Source organism: Rhinopithecus roxellana, chromosome 6 (genome assembly GCF_007565055.1).
Source record: "Rhinopithecus roxellana isolate Shanxi Qingling chromosome 6, ASM756505v1, whole genome shotgun sequence".
Taxonomy (NCBI): domain Eukaryota; kingdom Metazoa; phylum Chordata; class Mammalia; order Primates; family Cercopithecidae; genus Rhinopithecus; species Rhinopithecus roxellana.
Window position 1 is genome coordinate 52,701,613 of NC_044554.1, and position 17,617 is coordinate 52,719,229.

Here is a 17,617-nt window from a genome sequence, read left to right on the forward strand (position 1 = left end):
GTTAGCCAGAATGGTCTCGATCTCCTGACTTCGTGATCTGCCCGCCTCAGCCTCCCAAAGTGCTGGGATTACGGGCATGAGCCACCACGCCCGGGCAACATATCTCACTTCTTTTCATCACCCTGTTTGGAGAGAGAAGTCCTCTATTTGTTAAAACCAGGAGCTGGAGAACAAAGGTGATCGTAAGCGGTTCTCTTAGAAACATAGCATACATCAGGCCATTGGGTGTTAGAGGCGTGCTATAAGTGACCTTGTTACTCAACTTTTTTTGATATTTCTGCTGAGTAGATTTTATTATTAATCTTTATGAAAGACACCAGAAATAATGATTATTTATTTATTTATTTATTTATTTATTTGAGATGGGATCTCACCCTGTCACCCAGGCTGGAGTGCAGTATTGTGATCACTGTTCACTGCAGCCTCTGACTCCCAGGATCAGATGATCTACCTGCCTCAGCCTCTTGAGTAGTTGGGACCACAAGCACGAACCACCATGCCTGGCTTCTTCTTACGTTTTTATTATTATTTGTAGAGATGAGGTCTTATGTTCGCCAGGCTGGTCTTGAACTCCTGGGCTCAAGCAGTCCTCCCGCCTCAGCCTCCCAAAGCGCTGCGATTATAGGCGTGAGCTACCATGCTTGGCTCATCCTTTTTTTTTTTTTTTTTTTTTTTTTTTTTTTTTTTTTTTTGAGACGGAGTCTCGCTCTGTCGCCCAGGCTGGAATGCAGTGGCCGGATCTCAGCTCACTGCAAGCTCCGCCTCCCGGGTTCACGCCATTCTCCTGCCTCAGCCTCCCGAGTAGCTGGGACTACAGGCGCCGCCACCTCGCCCGGCTAGTATTTTGTATTTTTTTAGTAGAGACGGGGTTTCACTGTGTTCGCCAGGATGGTCTCGATCTCCTGACCTCGTGATCCGCCCGTCTCGGCCTCCCAAAGTGCTGGGATTACAGGCTTGAGCCACCGCGCCCGGCCTATCCTTTTTTTTTTTTTTTTTTTTTTTAAAGAGAAGAATTCTTGGCCAGGCATGGCGACTCACACCTGTAATCCCAGCACTTTGGGAGGCCGAGGCGGGTGGATCACCTGAGGTCAGGAGTTCGAGACTAACCTGGCCAACATGGTGAAACCCCATCTCTCCTAAAAATACAGAAATCAGCTGGGCGTGGTGGCCCGCACCTGTAATTCCAGCTACTTGGGAGGCTGAGGCAAGAGAATTGGCTTGAATATGGGAGGTGGAGTTTGTAGTGAGCTGAGATCACACCACTGCACTCCAGCCTGGGCAACAGAGCAAGACTCCGTCTCAGGAAAAAAAAAAAAAAAGAGAAGAATTCTAAAATTGTTCAGTGTCATGCCTATAATCCCAGCAATTTGGGAGGCCAAGTGGTGGGAGGATCACTTGAGCCCCGGAGTTTGAGACCATCCTGGGCAACATAGCAAGACTCTGTCTCTACAAAAAATACAGAAATTTTTGTAGCCTGAGTAGCTAAGATTACAGGTGTACTGAGCATGGTAGGGTGCGCCTGTAATCCCAGCTACTCAGGCTGGGGTGGGAGGTTCGCTTGAGCGCGGGAGGTCAAGCCCAGTGAGCTATGATCATAACTGCACTCTAGCTTGAGTGACGGAGGGAGATCCTGTCTCAAAAACTAAAAATAAATAAAATTGAGAGAGCCTCTCTGAATCTATTTTGGTTCAAGTGGCTGCCCCCCAAATAAAATAAAACACAATTGAATAAAAGAAATGGGCTTATACCTGTGATTTTATTGAATGCTGTTTCTCCTTGCTATCCATTCATCTGCATTCTCTCTATTTTGTAGTTATTCATTGCTCCATGCTTCACGAAAAACATTTAGCAATGTCAAAGTCAGTATCTCTGAGCAGTGGACCCCAAGTGCTTTTAACACGTCAGTTGAGCTGCCTGTGGAGGTAAGCAGAACAAAGTGCTGGGATGGATTGAAGGAGACCGCGCCCACCCCTAGATTCTTCTTAAGTTCTTTTTTGCATCTTTTGCTTGCCCAGGACTCTGAAATGGCTCACTGTTTCCTATCATATCACATAAGAGCCAAACTATTCTACTAATTTCAAAGCCTGCTCCGACTCAGTCCCATTTTACCTCTCCAGCTGGCTTATTTCTAACTGTTTAGAAATCACACCTTCTGATGAGGCTATTTTTTCACTGGCTTTCATTAGTGCTGTACTCGTTTCTGTCTTTGAGATTTTGCATGTTATCTTTTATGTGCTCTTTTGCCCTTTTCCACCTGTCTGAAGTTTGCCTTTCTCTTTGTGTCAAGATAAAATGCCACTTTTTTTTTTTTTTTGAAACGGTATCTTTCTGTTGCCCAGGCTGGAGTGCAGTGGCACGATATCTCAGGAAACATCTCTGCAATCTCCACCTTCTGGGCTCAAGCAATCCTCCCACCTCAGCCCCCTGAGTAGCTGGGACTACAGGCACTCACCACCATGCCCGGCTAATCTTTTTTTTTTTGTTTTTGAGATGGGGTTTCACCATTTCCCCAGGCTGGTCTTGAACTCCTGAGCTCAAGTGATCCACCTGCCTTGGCCTCCCAAAATGCTGGGATTATAATGTGAGCCATCGCACCTGGGGAAAATGCCATGTTTTCAATCAAGTTTTTCCCCAACTTCTAATGTTTCCCTTCACTAAACTCTTGTACACTGTGTATTGCATATTGTAATATCTTGGTATTTCAATATTTTCTAATTGTTTCTTTTTCTTTTTTTGGAGACAGAGTCTCGCTCTGTCGCCCTGGCTGGAGTGCCGTGGCGCGGCGCCATCTCGGCTCACTGCAAGCTCCGCCTCCCGGGTTCACGCCATTCTCCTGCCTCAGCTTCCCGTGTAGCTGGGACTGCAGGCGCCCGCCATCTCGCCCGGCTAATTTTTTTTTGTATTTTTAGTAGAGATGGGGTTTCACCCTGTTAGTCAGGATGGTCGCTATCTCCTGACCTCATGATCTGCCCTCCTCGGTCTCCCAAAGTCTGGGATTATAGGTGTGAGCCACCACACCCAGCCTGTCTGTTTTTTTACTTTAAATTTTTTTGGGGCCGGGCGCGGTGGCTCAAGCCTGTAATCCCAGCACTTTGGGAGGCCGAGACGGGCGGATCACGAGGTCAGGAGATCGAGACCATCCTGGCTAACACGGTGAAACCCCGTCTCTACTAAAAAATACAAAAAACTAGACGGGCGAGGTGGCGGGCGCCTATAGTCCCAGCTACTCCGGAGGCTGAGGCAGGAGAATGGCGTGAACCCGGGAGGCGGAGCTTGCAGTGAGCTGAGATCCGGCCACTGCACTCCAGCCTGGGCTACAGAGCAAGACTCCTTCTCAAAAAAAAAAAAAAAAAAAATTTTTTTGTAGAGACACCCTCTTGCCCTGTTGCCCAGGCTGGTCTTGAACTCCTGGACTCAAGCCATCTTCCGTCCTTGGCTTCCCAAAGTTTTAGGGTTACAGGTATGAGCCATTGCGCCCAGCGTGTTTCATTTGTTTGTATCTTGCTTATGTGCCTTGAAGTAAGGCGCAATCTTGGCTCACTGCAACCTCCACCTCTGGGGTTCAAGCCTCCCAAGTAGCTGGGATTACAGGCATGCACCACGACACCCAGCTAATTTTTGTATTTTTCGTAGAGAAGGGGTTTCGCCATGTCCTGACCTCAAGTGATCTGCCTGCCTCAGCCTCCCATGGTGTTGGTATTACAGGCCTGAGCCTCTGCCCCTGGCTAGAGTCATAAATCTTTTTTTTTTTTTTTGAGATGGAGTCTTACCCTTTTGCCAGGCTGGAGTGCAGTGGTGTGATCTCGGCTCACTGCAACATCTACCTCCCAGGTTCAAGCGATTCTCCTGCATCAGCCTCCCGAGTAGCTGGGGACTACAGGCGCCCGCCACCATGCCCGGCTACTTTTTGTATTTTTTAGTAGAGACAGGGTTTCACCATGTTGGCCAGGATGGTCTTGATCTCTTGACCTCGTGATCCTCCTGCCTCAGCCTCCCAAAGTGCTGGGATTACAGGTGTGAGTCACCGCCCCTGGCCCAGATCATAAATCTTAAAGATGGAAGTGGTCGTAGAGAGATCATGCACCCTACCCTCCCAGATTGGAATCTTTCTTTGTCATTCTTGGAAGATAACCATCCAGCTTCTGCTTCAGTAGTTCTAGGCAGAAGAAACTTGCTGTTGTGTGAGGTGGATGCTTACATTTTTATTCAGCTTTTGAAGAAAATTCCTCCCTGTCTCTGTAAGTTTCTGTTTAGGCAAAACATTCTTGGCTCCTTCAGCTGTAGTTTAGTGACACTGAGCACTAATTGTGGGATTTCAGGTACAGCCTGAACAATATAGAGAAAAAGAGGATTTCATTTAGGCGCTAGATTTCCAGTTGGATTGCCTAAGGCTGCCTTTATTTTTAAGTAACTGGGTTGGGGGTTCCCAAGACCACCCCCAGTTTGGTGATTAACTAGGAGGACTCAACATAGCGTACATGTGGCTGTAATTTATTCCAGTGAGAGGATATGAGGTAAACTCAGCAAAGGGAAGAGGCCGGTGTGGTATGAAGTCTGGAAGAGGCCAGGCCCAGAGGCCTCTTTCATTAATTTTTAATTTTAAAAGGTTGTTAAATTATTTTTTAAGAGATAGGGCTCTTGCTATGTTGCCCAGGCCATACTTGAACTCCTGGACTCAAACGATCCTCCTGTCTCAGCCTCCTGAGTAGCTGGGACTACAGGTGTGTGCCATCATGGCCAGCTAAATAAATATTTTGCTTATATATTTTTATTTTTTTATTTTTATTTTTTATTTTTTTGAGACGGAGTCTTGCTCTGCCACCCAGGCTGGAGTGCAGTGGCCGGCTCTCAGCTCACTGCAAGCTCCGCCTCCCGGGTTCACGCCATTCTCCTGTCTCAGCCTCCCGAGTAGCTGGGACTACAGGCGCCCGCCTTGTCGCCCGGCTAGTTTTTTGTATTTTTTTTAGTAGAGACGGGGTTTCACCGTATTAACCAGGATGGTCTCGATCTCCTGACCTCATGATCCGCCCGTCTCGGCCTCCCAAAGTGCTGGGATTACAGGCTTGAGCCACCGCGCCCGGCCGCTTATATATTTTTAAAAGTTAGAAAGTTTAACAGAAAAACATTTCTTAAGTGCTCTAAGTAGCATCCTAAAAAGTACCTTTTATAGCTTTCATTTTTATGCTTAGCTCTGGGTGTTTTACAAAAAGAGTTCAGCAAACACAGTCTCTGTTACCTTTAGAACTTATAATGGATCCACTGACATGGACAAACGTTGGAAATGGTAAGTAAACATAATAAACATAAAATCTATGTCTGTAGATAATAATCACTAGATCTTATATTTGAGAACAACTCAGCTAAAATCTATAATAAAAATATGTACAGTTCTTACATGAGAATGGTGCTAGAGAATCTAAAATTATCCCCAGGAGAAGGAAGAAGAATTTAAAGTGTCTTGGGCCAGGCGCGATGGCTCAGGCCTGTAATCCCACCACTTTGGGAGGCCTAGGCAGGAGGATTGCTTGAGCCCAGGAGTTTGAGACTAGTCTGGGCAACATAGAGAGACCACTGTCTCTACAAAAATGAAAAAAAAACACACAAAAAAACAAAAAAACACTTTGGGAGGCCGAGGCGGGCAGATCACTTGAGGTTAGGAGTTTGAGAGCAGCCTGGCCAACATGGCGACACTCCATCTCTACTGAAAATATAAAAATTAGCTGGGTATAGTGGTGCATGTCTGTAGTCCCAGCTTCTTGGGAGGCTGAGGCAGGAGAATGGCTTGAACCCGGGAGGTGGAGTTTGCAGTGAGCTGAGATCATGCCATTGCACTCCAGCCTGGGTGACAGAGTGAGACTGTCTCAAAAAAAAAAAAAAAAAAAAATTAGCTGGGTATGGTGGCACATATCTGTACTCCCAGCTACTTAGGAGGCTGAGGTGGGAGGATGATTTGGTCTCTGGAGGTCAAGGCTGCAGTGAGCCATGTTTGTGCCACTGCACTCCAGGTTGGGTGACAGAGCAAGACCCTGTTCCAAAAAGTGTCTTTGGAGATTCCATCTCAACCTTATGCACAGCTACTTGGTAGATTCCCACGTAAACATGTTCCACTCTGCCTTGTGCAAAGAACCACATGCATAAGTTGGCCTATCGTCCATCCTCTGCTCACCACTTTGAGGAAGCCCTTCCGTGTTAGTGAGCCTCCCCTGTCCTCCTGCATAGCCCTTATTCTGTTATAAACATTCTCACCTGGGAAACCCGCACAGGGACCTTTAGTGTGTGCACAGGAAGTACCTCACATCGAGCAAGTGTAGTAGCTTATATAGTCCCCCCAGCACAATACAAGAAAACCCTGCAGTACATTCAGGCTGACAAGTTCATATCAAATGTACGCTCAGACCAGGTTGAATCACATTTAGCATGTTGACTTAGTTGTATTGGTGACTTCCATTAAACATTGGATGGTTCACTATGAATAACTGGAACATGACTAACCAAGTAGTATAGTCATCCTGATCTGAGCTATGTTATTGATGTTAACTTTCTTCTCTAGGCTTTTTTCTGTTACCCTGTTTCCTGCATCTGTTTGTTATCCTACTTTCTTCTTTTAGTTTTTGGTTCGGTTTTGTTTTCCATTTAAGTCAACAGTCAAAAAATATATTTCAACTGAATTCTGGCAGTGAAGGAGAAAAAAAGCTGTTTAAAATCTGTTAATTCTTGCAAAAGCCACACCTGCAGGGAGTTTTCGGTAACTTCTTAGAGGAGTAAAGAAAACCTACAACTTTGAGCAGCTGCTTAATAAGGTCCTTGTCTCTAGCTCACATTGGTGCGGGTACCCAGCAGGGCTTAATCATGGGTCCTGATGAGTCTGGTGGGCACACAAGGATGGAAGACTGTGGTTGCAGGGAAAATGTGGGAATGTCACTCTAATTGAAGACATTTAGGACCCCAGATTGGTGTTGCTGAAAATACTGTTTGATGTCAGCTGTGTGAGCCTGCACTGCTTTCTCATCTTGGATAGAACGCGTCTTCAAAGTATGCGTGAAGTGGCATTAAAGTAACCAGATTGGTTCCAGAAGCCACCCAGAAATTAGTTCCACTGCTTTGGAATCACACTTTATTATTTGTTTATGATTTGGGGATTTTATTTTTTGTTAAAGATATATTTCTTTGATTCTTCTGTAGTTCATAAGCTGGATTATTGAGTATTCACACACGTGTGAGATGTGCCACCCTTGGACCTTGTTACAACGTGGGCACATTACCCATTTGACATGGATTAAAAATAAAGATATTTTTTAAAATTGCTGATTGCGATTTTTCTCTTTAATATTCTTTTAAATTTAATTTTTTTTTTTTTTTTTTTTTGAGACGGAGTCTTGCCCTGTATCTCAGGCTGGAGTGCAATGGCGCTCTCTCAGTTCACTGCAATTTCTGCCTCCCAGGTTCAAGCAAATTCTCCTAAGTCTACGGGGTAGCTGGGATTACAGGTGCACACCGCCATGCCCAGCTGAATTTTTGTATTTTAGTAGAGATGAGGGTTCACCGTGTTGCCCAGGCTGGTCTCGAACTTGAACTCCTGAGCTCAGGCAATCCACGTGCCCCTGCCTTCCAAAGTGCTAGGATTACAAGCATAAGCCACTGTGCCCGGCCTGTTTTTTTTTTTTCTTTTTGTTTTTTTGAGGTGCAGTCTTGATCTGTCACCCAGGCCGGAGTGCAGTGGCACAATCTTGGCTCACTGCAACTTTTGCCTCCTGGGTTGAAGCGATTCTTCTGCCTCAACCTCCTGAGTAGCTGGGACTACAGGCGCGTGCCACCACACCTGGCTAATTTTTGTATTTTTAATAGAGATGGGGTTTCACCATATTGGCCAGGCTGGTCTCAAACTCCTGGCCTCATGATCCCCCCATCTCGGTCTCCCAAAGTGCTGGGATTTCAGGCGTAAGCCACCGCGCCGGCCTTGTTTGTTTTTTAAGACGGGGTCTTGCGCTGTTGCTCAGGCTGGAGTAGTGGCATGATCATAGCTCACTGCAGCCTTGAAGTCCTGGGCTCAAGCGATCTCCCCATCTCAGCCTCCTGTACTCTGGCACTACAGGTGTGCACCTCCATGCCCAGGTAATTTATTTTTATTTTTGTAGAGATGGGGGGCGGTTCTCACCATGTTGCCTATGCTGGTCTTGAACTCCTGGTCTCAAGGGATCCTCCTGCCTAGGCCTCCCAGAGTGTTGGATTATAAGCATGAGCTACTGCACCCAGCCTCTTTAAATATTCTAAAATCAATTTTTTTTTTTTTTTTTTTGAGATTGTGTCTTGCTTTGTCACTCAGGCTGGAGTATAGTGGCATAATCTCAGCTCACTGCAACCTCTGCGTCTCTGGGTTCAAGCAGTTCTTCTGCCTCAGTCTCACGAGTAGCTGGGCCTACAGGCACATGCCACCGCGCCTGGCTAGTTTTTATATTTTTTCGTAGAGATGGGGCTTTGCCATGTTGGCCAGGCTGGTCTCAAACTCCTGACCTCAAGTGACTGACCTGTCTCGGCCTCCCAGAGTGCTTGGGATGGTAGGCATGAGCCACTGTACCTGGCCTAAAATCAAAATTTCTTTCTGTAACAACCCATCTCAGAAATGCCAGGATATTGTAATTAGTAAGTACCTCAGAAATGATTTAGTCCAAGCATTTTCTAGCTTTTTGGTCATAGGACCCCAAAATGTTTTTGGTTATATGGGTTTATATCTATAGATACTAGTTTAGAAATTAAAGCTGAGAATTTAAAAAATACATTGGAGTTTTTGGGATTGCATTTTAATGAATTAAATAAGTCAATAAATATTGACATAAATAACATCTGAAAAATGACTTTTTCAAAACAAAATAATGAGTAGCATTGTTTTACAGTTTTGCACATCATTTCATGTCTGTTAATAGGAGATAGTGGGTTTTCATGTCTCCTTTGAATTCAGTGTGTTGCAGAGTTTATTCAAAGATCTTTTTTTTTTTTTTTTTTTTTTTTAATTTGAGATGGAGTCTTGCTCTGTCTCCCAAGCTGGAGTGCAGTGGCTGGATCTCAGCTCACTGCAAGCTCCGCCTCCCGGGTTTACACCATTCTCCTGCCTCAGCCTCCTGAGTAGCTGGGACTACAGGCGCCCGCCACCTCGCCCGGCTAGTTTTTTGTATTTTTAGTAGAGATGGGGTTTCACCGTGTTAGCCAGTATGGTCTCGATCTGCTGACCTCGTGATCCGCCCGTCTCGGCCTCCCAAAGTGCTGGGATTACAGGCTTGAGCCACCGCGACCGGCCTATTCAAAGATCTTTAGCTGGGCATGGTGGGGTGTGTCTGTAGACCCACATACTCAGGAAGCTATTGCTGGATCGCTTGAGCCTAGGATTTCAAGAGCAACCTGGGCAACATAATGAGACCCCATCTCAAAAAAAAAAAAATTCTTTGAAACATAGGAAGAAAATTTGACCTTTTCACAGGTTTGAAGTTAGAAAAGAGGGAAGTGTTTTTGTAGCCTTTTCAGCTAGTTGTGGATGTTCATTTGTCTTTGGTACTACAGCAAAATTTGGATAAGTGATAATTTCTTAAAAATTAGTTCCGGTGATGGAATCTGAAACTGTATCGGTGCACTTTGGAATACTCGTACATTAAGATCCATTGGTCTGTGTTGTTCTTTGGATCTTTAAAGTGACAGGCTCATTTCATTCATGTCTGAGGCAATCCCTGCCAAATACTCAAATCTGAGTAACTAGTTTCTCAGTCTTTCTTTTTTTTTTTTTTTTTTTTTCTTATACTTTAAGTTCTAGGGTACATGTGCATAACGTGCAGGTTTGTTACATATGTATACTTATGCCATGTTGGTGTGCTGCACCCATCAACTCGTCAGCACCCATCAATTCATCATTTATATCATGTATAACTCCCCAATGCAATCCCTCCCTCCTCCCCCCTCCCCCCTCCCCGTGATAGGCCCCAGTGTGTGATGTTCCCCTTCCCGAGTCCAAGTGATCTCATTGTTCAGTTCCCACCTATGAGTGAGAACATGCGGTGTTTGGTTTTTCAGTCTTTCAAGTCAAAATAGGTTCCAGCTGCTTTGGTAGCAGAAGTGATTCTTGCAGACTTTCTACTTACTGACACAGAATATGAAAAATTATTGGCCGGATGCAGTGGCTCACTCCTGTAATTCCAGCACTTTGGGAGGCTGAGGGGAGCAGATCACGAGGTCAGGAGTTTGAGATCAGCCTGACCAACATGGTGAAACCCTGTCTCTACTAAAATTACAAAAATTAGCTGGGCATGGTGGCACGTGCCTGTAATTTCAACTACTCAGGAGCCTGAGGCAGGAGAATCGTCTGAACCCGGGAGGCAGAGGTTGCAGTGAGCCGAGATCCCACCACTGCACTCAAGCCCGGGCGACAAGAGTGAGGCTGTGTCTCAAAAAAAAAAAAAAAAAAAAAAAGAAAAGAAAAAGAAAAATTATTTTACTCAAGGACCTACAGTTTATAAAATTAAAAATTTTTACTGCTTCGTGAAGGACAGTCTTATGTGACACTGGCTTTTTTTTTTTTTTTTTGAGATAGAGTCTCACTCTGTCACCCAGGCTGAAGTACAGTGGCACAATCTCAGTTCAGTGCAACCTCCTCCTCTCAGGTTCAAGGAATTCTACTGCCTCAGCTTCCCGAGTAGCTGGGATTGCAAGCACCTGCCACCACACCCAGCTAATTTTTATAATTTTAGCAGAGATGGGGTTTCACCATGTTGGTCAGGCTGGTCTTGAACTTTTGACTTCAAGTGATCCACCCTCCTGGGCCTCCCAAAGTGCCGGGATTACAGGTGTGAGCCGCCCAGTCCTTTTTTGGTTTTTTATTGTGAGGATGTTGCAGTGAGCAATATGGTGATTACTAGTGCTGTCTGGCATTACTGCCTTGGCTTATGCTAAGGTGCGGCAGTTCCTCTCCAGTGCAGAAGGGAACAAAGTCGAAAGGACATCACATTTTAATGTGGTGCAAATAATTTTGACCTTGCAGACCCCCTTGGAGGAAGGCTCTGGAGGCCTCTCCGTCTACCCGAGTTCCGTGGACCACAGTTGGAGGGCTATGATCTGGTCCATCTCCCATCCTGTTGAAGAACCCCTTCTGTATCTTTGAGAAATTACCTTCCCGTTTCCCTCAGGGATGTCTGTTGTGGGGGAAATTCACTACACCGTGAAGCAGCCCATTACATTTTTGAAAGTTCTGTAAACTAACTCAGATCTTTTTTCCACCACTGGCCCTTCATAAAGTTGAGGATAACTTTTCACAGATCCCCTGTGTCTCTCTTTTTCAGCATAAATTTATATTTCCATTTCCTTCAGTGGTTCCTCTCATGGCCTGGTTTCGTATATCCTGCTCCTCTTTCTTTAAAATGAAAATGAATGGACATTATTTAATTCATTACAAAAGATACTGACAAAATAACCATGGGTTATTTTCACTGTTAGACCCTGTATAAATATGTGTAAGACTTGGTTCTTATCCTAAAGGAAGTTAAAAAACTGGATTCATTTCAACACAGCTGAAGAATATAAACATCCTGCAGAATCATACATGGCATTTTGCAGTTAGAAAGAACCTAGGTCTCGGCTGGGTGCAGTGGTTCACGCCTGTAATCTCAGCACTTTGGGAGGTGGAGGCTGGCAAATCACTTGAGGTCGGGATTTCAAGACCAGCATGGTCAACATGGCAAAACCCCACCTCTACTAAAAATACAAAAACTATCTGGGCATGGTGGCACGTGCCTGTAGTCCTAGCTGAGGGAGGCTGAGGCAGGAGAATCCCTTGCACCCAGGAAGTGGAGGTTGCAGTGAGCCAGGATCACGCCACTGCCCTCCAGCCTGGGCAATGGAGTGAGACTCCATCTCAAAAAAATAAAAAAATAATAAAAATAGAACTTAACTCGTTTTGTGGTTCTACAGACTGGCCACTGTGGTACTCTGAGAGCTGCTCAGCTGTTTTGTCATGATTGGGTTGTAGGTGGGATGCGATCTCCCTTCCCTAAGCTCCTGGGGTTGCTAGGTGGGGCTTGGGATAGCCTCCTCCTGATTTTAGACTGGTGGATATTCCCAGTCCAATTAACTCTGACCTTGAACATCTTCTTCAGTTTACCCCAGTGTGTTGTACGAAGATCGTTTTCTATGTGTGCCTATGAAGAAGCTGAGAAGTATTGGGATAAGTGGCTCTCTAGGGCAACAAATTCTTCTTTTTTTTTTTTTTTTTTTGAGACGGAGTATCGCTCTTGTCACCCGGGCTGTAGTGCAGTGGCACGATCTCGGCTCACTTCAAGCTCCGCCTCTTGGGTTCACACCATTCTCCTGTAGGGCAACAAATTCTTAAGCATAGAGTTGGGATTATAAGTTTTCTGAGTACCAGACTAGAAAGATAATAAAGTTGGCAAGACATTGTGATTTGATTGAAGTAGGTTAATGAAGGACACTTTTTTTCATTTTAAAAATCAAGATGTGATTTATAATTACCTTTTTAGTATACAGTTCTACAGTTTTTGATAAACACATACAGTGTTGTAACTATTCCAAGATATAGAACATCACCCCCTAGATTCTCTTTACCCCTTGTTAGCCCTTCTTGCTTCCCTCAGCCCTAGGCAACCACTGATCAGTAGGAAATTATTTTTGAAGAGTATTATAAAATGTTTCCTTAGATGGAGTTAGACTTAATTTCTCCCATCCAAGTAGTAACCAGGCCTGACCCCACTTAACTAGCTGTATCAGATGAGATCGCATGCTTTCAGGGTGGTATGGCCCTAGATGGTAGGCATAATTTCTAATTGATTGGATATTGAATTCTGCCAAACAAAAAGATTATAATCAGAATTTATTTTTTATAAATGTCTGCTTTTAAACTTACTGCCCCACTTTCTCACTTAATTGACTGAGTCACTAGCGTTTGGGCATTCTAATGATACATGTTTGAGGTGATAGGTTAATTGCCCTGATTTGATCATTGCATGTTGCATATATGTTGAAATATCACACTCTACTCCCTTAATATGTACAATTATTATGTGTCATTTAAAAATAATAAAAGCAAAAAAAAAAAACTAGTTATTTCTTTTCTTTTCTTTTTTGAGACAGAATTTTGCTCTCGTTGTCCAGGCTGGAGTGCAATGGTGCGATCTCTGCTCACTGCAACCTCCGCCTCCTGGGTTCAAGCAATTCTTGTGCCTCAGCCTCCCAAGTAGCTGGGATTACAGGCATGTGCCACCACGCCCAACTAATTTTGTATTTTTAGTAGAGATGGGCTTTCTCCATGTTGGTCAGGCTGGTCTCAAACTCCTGACCTAAGGTGATCTGCCTGCCTCGGCTTCCCAAAGTGTTGGGATTACAGGTGTGAGCCACCGCGCCCGGCTATACTAGTTATTTCTAAATGCATTTGAAGTAAAAGTTGGTCTTGAGCATTACTGGTGTTTTGGAAGTGTTTGTGAAGGGGCTTTGGGAAACAGAAAGCCCTAGCAGATTCCACAGGGACTGACCCGTTCCTGCTGTCTTACCATAGATCTGGAGCAGCAACCATTTGTTCCCCAGTGCAGAGAAAGCGACTCTTTTCCTCGGAACACTGGATACCATTTTCCTCTTCTCCTATGCTGTGGTAAGTTTTAGAACTCTGGGGTTTAAAGGTAAAGAAAAATGTAAAAGGAAACAACACTGAGCCTTACGAAATGTGTAAGGGATTTTGAATTTGCTGACCGAGGCAGAGTTCAGTATTTCTGAAGTTTATATTTTTTATTTTTCCCATTCATTTATTAATTCATTCAACAGGTATTTATTGCTCATGTAGCACATGTCAATGGGAATTTATCCTGAACAATACAAAAATGCCCTGCCTTTATGGAGCCTGTGTTCTTCGGCGGGGAGCTTGGGGAGACAGTCACCAAATGCTATAAATAAATTGTAGAGTGCATTTGAAGGTGATAAGTGCAATGGAGGAAAATAAAGCAGAGAAGGGGGACTAAAGGGGCCCGGGTGAGGTTGTAATTTTAAGTAGCATAGCTGGGAGACCTCAGGAGGCAGCGGGCATTTGAGTGAAGACCCAAGCAGGTGACTGAGGTCGGTGTGCTTGGATCAGAGCTGTAAGAAGTGAGGCCAGAGTTGTGGTGGGGCTCAGATCTGTAGGGTTTTGGTGCCTTTGTGGGGGCTTTGGCTTTAACCTTGAGTGCGATGGGAGCTGCTGGAAGGTTTTGTGCAGAGCAGCGGCAGGACCTGACTTAGGTTTGGACAGGCGCACTTGCTCTGGGAGCTGAGTTCTTTGGAGGTGAAGGATGATGTTGGCTTGGGTCCAGCATAGCAGTAACAGAGGTTGCAGGAAAGTAGATTTTAGTAGTGTGTTGGAGGTAAAGCCAATATTTTTTCCCTCTTGAATGTGGAATGTAAGAGAAATGTGTGAAGAACACCTCCAGGGTGGAAGTGTCATGGCGGAGGGGAAACTGGGGAGATAGAAAGATTTGAGGACTCACTTTTGGATGCATTACATTTGACCACTACTGCCCAGATGATGAAGAGCAGACGCTTGGTCATTGAGTCGGAGTTCAAGGTGTAGGTTCAGGCTGAAGATACACATCCTTGGCCTTTATTATTTTTTTTTTATTTTTGAGACAGAGTTTTGCTCTTGTCACCCAGGCTGGAGTGCAATGGCACGATCTCGGCTCACTGCAACCTCCGCTTCCCGGGTTCAAGCAATTCTCCTGCCTCAGCCTCCCGGGTTCAAGCAATTCTCCTGCCTCAGCCTCCCGAGTAGCTGGGATTACAGGCATGCACCACCACGCCCGGCTAATTTTGTATTTTTTTAGTAGAATTTGAGAATTTGAGGTCAAAAGTTTGAGGCTGATCTCAAACTTCTGACCTCAGGCGATCTGCCTGCCTTGGCCTCCCAAGTGCTGGGATTACAGGCATGAGCCACCACGCCTTCCCTTTTAGATGATTTATAGATCAAAACTGTGAAGCTGCATGAATTGATCAAGGGAACAGGCGAGGGCAGGGAAGAGGTGTGAAGCCTGAGCCCTAGGGCTTCCAGTCCTCAGAGGTGGGTGAGGAATGGGCCAGGTGGCGGGGGTGGAGTGGTAAGGAAGGTGGGGTTGGGTGTGGGCTCACGCCTGTAATCCTAGCACTTTGGGAAGCCGAGGCGGTTGGATAACTTGGAGTCAGGAGTTTGAGACCATCCTGGCCAACATGAAGAAACCCCGTTTCCAATAAAAATACAAAAATTAGCCAGATGTGGGTGCCTGTAGTCCCAGCTACTTGGGAGGCTGAGGCAGGAGAATTACTTGAACCCAGGAGGAGGAGGTTGCAGTGAGCTGAGATTGTGCCACTGCACTCCAGCCTGGATGGCAAAATTAGATTCTGTCTCAAAAAAAAAAAAAAAGGAAGGTGGGATCCTGGAGAGGTAGCATCCTGGGAGACATTCCATGGTGGTGAGGAGTAATTCAGCATAAGGATAGGCCGCTGACATCTCTGGCTTGCTGTAGGAACGGCTGTGGTGGCTCCCACATTACAGTTCTGGAGCCTACGGTGGCAGCAGCTGGAACGTGGACTGTGAGAGTAGTCTTCCTTTTCTCCCCAGCATATAAGATGCTGTCTTTAAGTGTGCCTTATTAAAAACGCCTTTTAGGCCGGGCGTGGTGGCTCAAGCCTGTAATCCCAGCACTTTGGGAGGCCGAGACGGGCGGATCACGAGGTCAGGAGATCGAGACCATCCTGGCTAACACAGTGAAACCCCGTCTCTACTAAAAAATACAAAAAGCTAGCCGGGCGAGGTGGCTGGCGCCTGTAGTCCCAGCTACTTGGGAGGCTGAGGCAGGAGAATGGCGTAAACCCGGGAGGCGAAGCTTGCAGTGAGCTGAGATCCGGCCACTGCACTCCAGCCCAGGCGACAGAGCGAGACTCCGTCTCAAAAAAAAAAAAAAAAAAAAAAAATGCCTTTTAATTCTCAATGTTCAGGCAATGTGAAATACTGGGTAAAAGTCCTGAAGTAGTTTCTAAATGTTTATTTAGTTAATTATTTTTATTTATTTATTTATTTTATTTTATTTATTATTTCTGTTTTGAGATGCAGACTTGCTCTGTCGCCCAGGCTGGAGTGCAGTGGCGCGATCTCACCTCACTGTAGCCTCTGCCTCCCGGGTTCCAGCAATTCTCCTGCCTCAGCCTTCTGGGTAACTGGGATTACAGGTGCACGCCACCATGCCCAGCTAATTTTTGTATTTTTAGTAGAGACGGGGTTTCACCATGTTGGCCAGGCTGGTCTCGAGCTCCTGTCCTCAGTTGATCTGCCCACCTCTGCCTTCCAAAGTGCTGGGATTACAGGCGTGAGCTACCACACCTGGCCTATATGTGTGTGTGTGTGTGTATATATATATGTATTTATTTATTTTTTTTGAGACGGAGTCTCGCTCTGTTGCCCAGGCTGGAGTGCAGTGGCACAATCTCGGCTCACTGCAGCCTCCGCCCCCTGGGTTCAAGCAATTCTTCTGCCTCAGCCTCTCGAGTAGCTGGGACTGCAGACATGTGCCACCATGCCCTCCTAATTTTTTTTGTATTTTTAGTAGAGATGGGGTTTTACCATGTTGGTCAGGCTGGTCTCGAACTCCTGACCTCAAATTATCCGCCCGCCTCAACCTCCCAAAGTTCTGGGTGGGATTACAGGCATGAGCCACTGCGCCCAGCCTATTTGTTTAATTATTATTATTATTATTATTATTTTTTTTTTTTTGAGACGGAGTCTCGCTCTGTCGCCCAGGCTGGAGTGCAGTGGCCGGATCTCAGCTCACTGCAATCTCCGCCTCGCGGTTTCACGCCATTCTCCTGCCTCAGCTTCCTGAGCAGCTGGGACTACAGGCACCCGCCACCTCGCCCGGCTAGTTTTTTGTATTTTTTAGTAGAGACGGGGTTTCACCGTGTTAGCCAGGATGGTCTCGATCTCCTGACCTTGTGATCCACCCGTCTCGGCCTCCCAAAGTGCTGGGATTACAGGCTTGAGCCACCGCGCCCGGCCTGTTTAATTATTAAGAGTATCTTTTCTTCAAAGAGGAAACAGAGAAACAGTTGGAATGGTTCTTTGGTCATTCATTTAGTCTGTATAAAATCCCCAGATAGGGGCACTGGGCTTTGGCTAGAGCTGGTGACAGGGTACTTGCTTCTCTTGGAGCCACTCATTTCCTTCAGGGACCATTTTAAGAGGCAGTGTAGTTTACTGGAAAGGCCAACTCTGCCATGATTAACTAGCTGTGTTAAACTTGGTTGCAAAGTAGAACTTAACCTTTTTTGGTATTTAGTTTCCTCATCTATAGAGTCATCTAGAGGAATAAATAGATTTAGGACATAAAAGATCAGTGCCATGAAAAATCAGTGGTCATGGTTTTTTATCTTGAGCTGTACTTCCTTCTGTAACTTAGGGTCATTTTGCTTTCTGCAGCAAAACAGTGTATTGATTCTGGCGGGGCACGGTGGCTCACGCCTGTAATGCCACCCAGCACTTTGGGAGGCTGAGGCGGGTGGATCACCTGAGGTCAGGAGTTCGAGACCAGTCTAGCCAACATGGTGAAACCCCATCTCTACTAAAAATACAAAAATTAGC

General features: G+C 45.5%; 1 protein-coding gene and 1 non-coding gene across 8 annotated transcripts in view; both read left to right on the plus strand.

The window, feature by feature from the left end:
* SLC37A3 (solute carrier family 37 member 3) overlaps positions 1–17,617 on the plus strand; it is a 64,023-nt gene that overhangs the window by 16,306 nt on the left and 30,100 nt on the right. For all 7 annotated transcript variants that reach the window (XR_004058022.1, XM_030932841.1, XM_030932843.1 and 4 more), the window contains 2 exons: positions 1,814–1,922; positions 13,544–13,636. Coding sequence is in view for 6 of the 7 variants with exons in the window: in XM_030932841.1 (XP_030788701.1) it covers positions 1,814–1,922; positions 13,544–13,636 (202 nt within the window). In the remaining variant the exon portion in view is untranslated. The remainder of the gene's footprint in view (positions 1–1,813; positions 1,923–13,543; positions 13,637–17,617) is intronic.
* Positions 7,171–7,272, plus strand: LOC115898502. The gene has a single exon (XR_004058227.1). It is a non-coding gene; the product is annotated as a small nucleolar RNA U13 (small nucleolar RNA).